Source organism: Corvus moneduloides, chromosome 1 (genome assembly GCF_009650955.1).
Source record: "Corvus moneduloides isolate bCorMon1 chromosome 1, bCorMon1.pri, whole genome shotgun sequence".
NCBI lineage: Eukaryota > Metazoa > Chordata > Aves > Passeriformes > Corvidae > Corvus > Corvus moneduloides.
The window spans coordinates 48709774-48717962 of NC_045476.1; the positions used below are offsets into that span (position 1 = coordinate 48709774).

The 8189-nt window shown below is 47.7% G+C and overlaps 2 protein-coding genes across 2 annotated transcripts; both read left to right on the plus strand.

Annotated features, from left to right (window-relative positions):
* Nucleotides 1-298: 298 nt before the first annotated feature.
* On the plus strand, nucleotides 299-3633 carry HOXA6 (homeobox A6). The gene is made up of 2 exons (XM_032109207.1): nucleotides 299-946; nucleotides 2273-3633. The coding sequence occupies exons 1-2, from the start codon at nucleotides 511-513 to the stop codon at nucleotides 2530-2532; spliced, it is 696 nt and encodes a 231-aa protein (XP_031965098.1). The 5' UTR covers nucleotides 299-510; the 3' UTR covers nucleotides 2533-3633.
* Nucleotides 3634-4381: 748 nt separating this feature from the next.
* Nucleotides 4382-6968, plus strand: HOXA5 (homeobox A5). The gene is made up of 2 exons (XM_032109194.1): nucleotides 4382-5217; nucleotides 6190-6968. Exons 1-2 carry the CDS (start codon nucleotides 4656-4658, stop codon nucleotides 6438-6440), a joined length of 813 nt encoding a protein of 270 aa, XP_031965085.1. The 5' UTR covers nucleotides 4382-4655; the 3' UTR covers nucleotides 6441-6968.
* The last annotated feature ends 1221 nt before the right edge of the window (nucleotides 6969-8189 follow it).

Genomic DNA, 8189 nt, shown 5'->3' on the forward strand with positions numbered 1-8189 from the left:
CCGCCGGAGAGCCGGGGGCAGTTCGCCCACCCTTCCCACGGGGTTGCGCGACTCCCTTGTCGTGGGGCCTCCAACTTTTAAGGGCGCCCCCCTACACACACCTCCAGCAGCCGGGCGTTGTGCCCGTTAGTCGCTTTCCCAGCGCCCGCGCTGCCGGGAATTATCGCTGTTGCTGTTGTTATTATTATTATTGGATTATTTTCCCGCGGAGGGGCGGTGCCGCGGCGGGGGCGCGGCCGGTCCCGCGGGCTGCGCAGCGCGGTGCGGGGGGCGCGGGGCGGCGCGGCGGGGCCGGGGCTGCCGGTAAGTTGGCGGCGCGGTGGCGGCGGCCCCGGGGGAGCGGGCGCCGCGCGCGCTCCCATTGGCCGCCCCGCCGTCAGCTGCTCCTATTTTCTGCTGTCGCTTTTGGCGCTCGGCCATCCAGAAACAAACCACTTCGATGACTCCTAATAGTTATCGCCAGATGTACTAATACACAACAAATCACGGTCCGGGAGAGGGGGAGAGCAAATGAGTTCCTATTTCGTGAATCCCACTTTCCCGGGGAGCCTGCCCGGGGGCCAGGACTCCTTCCTCGGGCAGATCCCCCTGTACCCGGCGGGCTATGATGCTCTCAGGCATTTTCCGGCTTCATACGGGGCAAGCAGCCTGCAGGACAAGACTTACACCTCACCTTGTTTCTACCAACAGTCCAACACCGTCATTGCTTGCAATCGGGCTTCCTATGAGTACGGAGCCTCTTGTTTTTATTCGGACAAGGACATTAGTAGCGCCTCTCCTTCCGGCAGTGGCAAACAGAGGGGGCCCGGGGACTACCTGCACTTTTCTCCCGATCAACAGTACAAATCCAGCGGCGGCCAAGCCAAAATTATAAATGACGAAGGCACCGACCGGAAGTACACGAGCCCTGTTTACCCCTGGATGCAGCGGATGAACTCCTGCGCTGGTAAGGCATCTCGGCGCAGTCAAGGGCGGGGAGGGGAGGAAAAGGAAAAGTTTCTTTTTTTTTTTTTTTTTCTTAGATAAAGTCCAGATTGCTGGAGAAACACGGTTCCTGCAGGGCAATATGTAACATGAAACCTTCCCAGGTTATTTTAGACCTGGCACGTTGGCACCCAGGGAATGGTGGCCAATATCCCAGTATGTAGGTTTACCGGTGAAAGTTACTGGGGAATCCTTAGGAAGTAGAGGGGGGAAAAAAAGAAGTAAAAAGGAGCAAAGCAGTTTTATCACTGTCTTAAAGCCATACCAAAGCCTCTGCTCTGCTTCTTCATTGTCAGAGAGCGATGCATGGAATATGCCCTCTGTACTGAGGATCCAATGCATTTATGGTACATTCCTCCTCGCCCCCCTCCCCCAGCTCATTAGCCTGTGAGTATTGGATATTGAGAGCACGTTTCTGGGGCCGTGGGCGCACTTCCATGGCATCGCGAATTTTTTCTGACTTAGGAGTGAACTTCACATAATTGAACTATTCTGTACAGGAGTGGTGCTGGGGGAGTGGAGGGTGGGGGTGGAGTGGGAGGGTTGTATTGGGGTGACATTTATTTTTTATAATTCCAAATTTAAACGTTTATTTCAAGTGTTTGCTAATGACTCGCCTTCTCTCCCATCCTCCCGAGTTTATGTTTGCTGCAGGGTAGGTCTCATTCCTCTTTTTGAAAATTAAACTTTTAGCAAGACCATTCCGATGCTGCTTTGCATTCAAGAGCAATAAATTCCGGAGCAAATGGCAAAACGCTCTTCTACGATCTTTAGCTGATGTCTATAGTTATACTTAGAGACCTTCTGTAGTCCCAGCCATGGCAATGGCTGTGTGTTTGTGTCAACATAGCCACATGTGCGTGCACACACACACGCACGGACACATGCGTGAGGCTCCCCGGATAGCACACGTGTGCCTGTGTCTGTGTGTGTGTGTGCGCACAGGCTCCCAGAGCGCACAGAGCAGCCTCTGCTCAGCGACTCACACCGTGCTACCTCCTGCACCTTCCCTAGGTCCACCTTAAAGCCTCTTTGTATCCCACTTACCCTGCCACTGCCTCCGTAAGCACACTGCACGTCCGCATTTACAGCTCGTCAGGCAGTAGAAAAGGAAAAGAGAGAATTAAAAAAAAAAAAAAAAAAAAAAAAAGCCTCCAGGAAACCAGAGCAGCTTCCCCCACTCTCCGTGATTGTGCCTGCAAAAGGAGGCAGAATATACTAATCGCTCTTTCTGGTCTGAAATCACTGGGCCCTGTCCAATGCGATCGTTTTGTCTTTACTTCTACAGGTACAGTATATGGAACACATGGGAGACGAGGGAGGCAAACTTACACCAGATACCAAACGCTAGAGTTAGAGAAGGAATTTCATTTTAACAGATACTTAACCCGAAGACGACGCATTGAGATTGCAAACGCTCTCTGCCTTACTGAACGCCAGATTAAAATATGGTTTCAAAACAGGCGGATGAAATGGAAAAAGGAAAACAAATTCATAAATTCCACACAGCCCAGCAGCGAAGAAACAGAGGAAAAGTCAGGGGAGTAGAACCATGTTTAATAAACGCTACCAGGCCTTTCCTTAGCGCTTACTACTACTATTACTATTATTATTTACCTTGTGTTTCTTCTGCTACTGAAATCCTATAGGTTCGTCACAGTCTATTAATCCCCAAAAGGCTTGGTTAAAAGATGTATATTTGCAATCATCTGTGACTTACTTTAATATATGTGGAAGCCCCAGCTTTCGAGTTACAGGCATGTATGTATGTAACCACCTTCCCAAAGCATATATGGCGTTGGTTAAAGTATTAGAGAATTGGCCCAGAATTGTAAATATTTGAGATGAGCATCTATGTGTGGGCGAGTGTCCCTGGTGTGGTTGTGTGAGAAAAGATAAGCAAATTATTTTTAATCTTTTTTTTTTAATTAGAAATGTTCATATTGTAGAAAGACAAGAGATTTTAGAAAATATTTGGTTTATGTTTTTGCCAGCTCCCGCTACAGCGGGCCATCTCGTTGTGCTGTGTTTGGGAGTTTATGATCTGCAGGGGGAAAAAAAGTTTTAGTTATGTATAAGATATTTAAATGGCAAAAGGAAGAAAAATTCTTTTAAAAAATCGTTGTGTAAATCCCTGTGTATAAACTTTCAGTTAAAGCGAAGATGAATTGCAGGGAGATTTTTTTTTTTAATGCCGCTAAACTGCTTAATCTGCACTACTAGTATTAAAGTAAAAACTCAGCGTTAAACTTCAGGGGAAGCAAGGGAAGAGGTTCCGAAGCAGGCAATTTTCTGTGGTTGCCGTTGAGCTTACGCTGAGGTTTTTTTGAGCTCCTCTCTACACTGAAGGGGCTTTGAATTATGGACTGCATTTCTTGGGGCTTCGTGAGCTTAGATTGATCCTTTTTTCTTTTATCTCTCTTTCATTCTCTCTTTCTTTCTTCCTCTCTTTCATTTTTTTCTTTCTTATTTAAAGAAAAGGTCTTATTAACTCGGGGATTTTCTTTCCTGATTCTGCGGTGTCTTAATTCACATTTGCATTACTTAGCACTGGAAAAAATAAATTGATACTCTGAAGAAAAATAGCTGCCATAAAATGCTTCCACTTCGAGTTCTGTAAAAGTAAAATAAGCGCAGCAAAAATATTGATTAATATATGTGTTATACCTCTCTATATTATATTGAGTGTGCATGAGTGTGCATGTGAAGCTGTGTACAAACGCACTTGTATGCGCATCGAGGCTCTTTTGTTTGGAAGGCAGCACAGTTTGGGCTACCACTCCAAATGTTTTAAAAGCCAAATCTGGAGAATATAATGCAAAATGGCTACCGCCGCATTTAGAGGTTTTTTTTCCTTCCGAGAGGCGATAAAATAACGGCGGCCGTAAAGCCGCCTGGAATTTGACCCCCTAGTTGGAAAAACGCTGCACGATATTTATCTTCAATAGATATCTGCCATTTCACATGGGCAGGACCCGGCTGCCTCTCGAAAGGTCCAGCACGGAAATAAGTGTGGGAGGAAATTATATATACATACATATATATATGTAGAAGAGACACAAGCCTTGTCAGCACCCGAGAACGGTTCGTATAGGATTTGTGAACTGGTGTAAATAAGCCTCGCACGGAGGAGAAGGCAGACACAAAGCGGAGCGCTCTCTGCACACCCGGCTCTCCGGCGGCCGGCTCGGAGGAGCGATCCCCGCCGGCCCCGCAGCCTCGCCGCCGGTTGCCGGTGCCGGTGGCTGCGAGCCCTGCTCCGCTCCGCGCCTCTCCGCGCCGCTCCGCGCCGCCGTCGGGGACCGTCACCCCGGGCCGACCCCGCGGAGCCGCCGCCATCCCCCGCGCCGCCAGCGGGTGGCGCTGGAGGCCGGCGGACGGGCGGGCGGCGGCAGCGGTGGCGCGCACGGGAGGCGCGCCCCGGGCCGCCCGCGCCCTCCCAGCTCCCCCACCAGTGCACGAGTTTACCTCTAGAGGTCATCAGGCAGGATTTACGACTGGACAACAAAAGCACGTGATGTGAAGCCGTACCCCATATTTGGGTGCCTACGTAGGAGGGAACCAAGTACATGTCCCAGTCATTTCCATAATTCATCATAAATTGTGCAAGGGTGCTATAGACGCACAAAACGACCAAGAGCCACAAATCAAGCACACATATCAAAAAACAAATGAGCTCTTATTTTGTAAACTCATTTTGCGGTCGCTATCCAAATGGCCCGGACTACCAGTTACATAATTATGGAGATCACAGCTCGGTGAGCGAGCAATACAGGGACTCCGCCAGCATGCACTCCGGCAGGTACGGATACGGCTACAATGGCATGGACCTCAGCGTCGGGCGCTCTGCTTCTACCCACTTTGGTGCCAATGAGAGACCCCGCAGTTACCCGGCCAACACCACCTCTGCCTCGACAGAGCCCAGGTACAACCAGCCCGCGACGTCTTCCCACTCGCCTCCCCCTGACCCTCTGCCCTGCACCGCCGTGGCCGGTTCGCCTGTCAGCGAGAGTCACCACGGGGTGAAAAACTCCCTCGCCAACTCCACCAGCACTTCGTCCAATTCCAGCAGCAACACGCACATCAGCAGAGACGGGGTTGGCACCTCGTCTGGGACTGAGGAAGACACTCCAGCAAGCAGCGAGCAGGCAAGTGCCCCGACCGACCAAAGCACAGCCCAGCCTTCACAGCCCCAGATCTACCCCTGGATGCGAAAACTGCACATAAGTCATGGTAAAGCAAATACCCTCTTCTTTCTTTATTTCTCTGGAGGAAAAGGAGGGTTTAATGTAAACCGGGTGGCTGCGCCGAGCAAGGTCGGGGAGAGGGGGAGAGGAGGGCGTGAGAGCGGGCAGTCTCCGCGCACACCACAACTCTGCTCGCAGGGAAGCACGCTCCCTTCTCTGGGCGAGTCCCCCCCGAAAGGAAAAAAACCGCCCGGCCCCGAAAACACCTCCCGCCTGGCTCCCAACGCCGGCGGGGGGAGTAGAAGGCGCCTTGCCGAAGGGAGATCGGGAGCAGAGGCTGCTCCCGGCTCTCCTCCGGATGGGGTGTCTTCCAGAGGGAACGGCGCGGCTGACCCCATTTATTTTGCTTAGACATATTAAAAAGAGAATAGGAAAGGGCGAGAAGGGCAGTTTTCACTGCTGGGAAGCCGTGGGGGAGGGGGGAGGGCGAATCGCCCCAAACTCGGAGGAGAGGGCTTGAGGGGCGCGGGGAAGCGAAGCAACTTTCAGCCCCGAGTACCTGCCCTGCCCTCGCTGCTGGGAGAGCGGCCGGAGGCTCGCTGCCTCCCAGAGCCTCCCCAGCTCAGCCGTGGGAAAGGGCTGCACGCTTCAGCCTTGCTCTCTCAACTCTGAAAACCCAGCTACCAGCAGACACATCCTCCAAATCAGCTTATCTGGAGGAGGCATGGGGGAGAATTAACCTTGTTAAAAAAAAAAAGAAAAAAGAAAAAAGAAAAAAATTCAATTAAAAAAAAATCGAATCGCAAATTCAAGCGAAAACTTACCGAGACTACCAAATCCCCCTCCCCCAAGCCTTTCCTAAGAGGGGCTGAAGGGGGAAACTTGTTGAGTGTTTATCCAAACCAGAAACAAACCAAGCAGGACTGAGAATAACGGTCCTGGTCGCTGGTAGCTGCAATGAGACACGAAGGCTCCGAGTGGCTGCTGAGAATCTAAATCATGTACTTTTCTCTTCCAGACAACATAGGGGGACCAGAAGGGAAAAGGGCTCGGACTGCTTACACCCGCTATCAGACCTTGGAGCTCGAAAAGGAATTTCACTTCAATAGATACCTGACCCGCAGAAGAAGGATTGAAATAGCACATGCTCTTTGCCTCTCAGAGAGACAAATAAAGATCTGGTTCCAAAACAGGAGAATGAAATGGAAAAAGGATAATAAGCTGAAAAGTATGAGCATGGCAGCTGCAGGAGGGGCATTCCGTCCCTAAGCGTTTGATCAATTAAAAGTACTGAGCAGTATTAGCTGACCCTGCGTCGTCTCATGTCAGTACTAAGTTGACTTTCTAAAACTTCCTTGTGTTACTTCTGTGAAGAAACCCTGTTCTTGTCGCCCTTATTCATCTTTTAACCATGAGCCTGTTTATTACCATTCTCTCGCGTGTATAAGTAGATCTGCTTTTATCGTACATTTCTTTGTCTTGAATGGCTTTGTCTTGAAAAAAATAATAGATGTTTTAACTTATTTATATGAAGCGAGCTGTGTTACTTGAAGTAACTGTTAAAACAAAACAAAACTAAACAAAAAAGAACAAAAAGGAAAAAAAAAAAAGAAGTTAAAAAAAAAGGAGAGAGAGAAAGGAAACCCTCCCCCGGTTTAGTACAAATGTTATGTGTTGCACTCAACCTGCTTAACTGTGCATGTGTGGTCAAGTGTTAATGTCTGTATAGCTCCAAGCTGTTAAAAATATTTTTATTCAAACTACCTATATAATTCCTGTGTAATTAATGCTGTTGTAGAGGTGAAATGATGAAATCAACTGAACTTGTCCTACGTGTAGTGAATAGTGAATCTGTGACGAAAACTGTGATTCCAAGCAGTATGTCCTTGCTGTGCCTTTGTATATGACTCTTTGCACGAACTCTTAGAAGTGGCTCTTATTAAGCGCAGCTTCTGTGATGTATGTTTTTTGTGAACAAAGTTACAAATATAGTCAAAGTCTGGCTGTTTGAGCAAACTGTGATCAGCTTTTTTTTTATTATTATTATTATTATTTGTTTTTAAAAAAACCTGACTGGAAATCAACAAAAAAATAAACTTTCTATTGAAAAGTTTTTGTGATCTGGTTTGTGCAAAGCAAGAAGTTGTGCTTCCTGATTTGCCTCTGAAAAAAAAAAAAAATTAGCCCGTGCAGAGTTTGTTATAATATTTTACCTGGCTCCTGCTGCACGTTGCAAATGGTGGATGCTGCAATTGTCCGCTATCAGTATTTTTAATTGAAAGTTTGACCATAAGTTCTTTCTTGCTTGTTTCTCGCTAGGTGGAAAGCTGCATCGCAGGACCACAATCAACACCCTTTGTGGCTGAATCAACTGTTAGCTGTTTGCTGATGGTTAAAATTTAAAAAACAAAACAAAACAAAACAAAAAACCCAAACCCCAAAACATGTGCTTTGTTAAAATATGCTGCAAGCTCCAGGGTGTGTTTGCATCGCTCTAGAATTTCTCCTGTGGTTTCATTAAGTATATTTCAGGACAACCATGTCCAAGCCCTCTGCGTCTATTAGTAACCCTCTCTAGCCACATTCCCACTCTTCACCCTTTAAAGATTTTTGGTTTTCTTCGCTACAATTAGTTTGCTATAAACGTAATGTTACTTACCCCATCAGAGCTTGAATGGTTAACTCTTCTGAGCTTCTAAGAGCAACTAAAGATTTGCACATTTACTGACTGGTTACATTGATGCCTTCCCTTAAAAGTTATAAAACAGTAAACTTTATAAGCCCTAGTTCCGGCTATATGACATTTGGGTGCCAAATGAATAGGGTTTTGTCTATGAATTAGATCGTAAAATCATCCATAGCACAGACAGATAGGCTCACTGGCTATAAAAAGTCACGTGGTGCCATTAAAGTAAGTTTTATGGTTTTGGGGAGTTGACATCCAACATTATATACCACATAACATATAATCTCACTGACGCTGGACTTCATTTGACTCTTTTGCAGGCTACGTGTGCC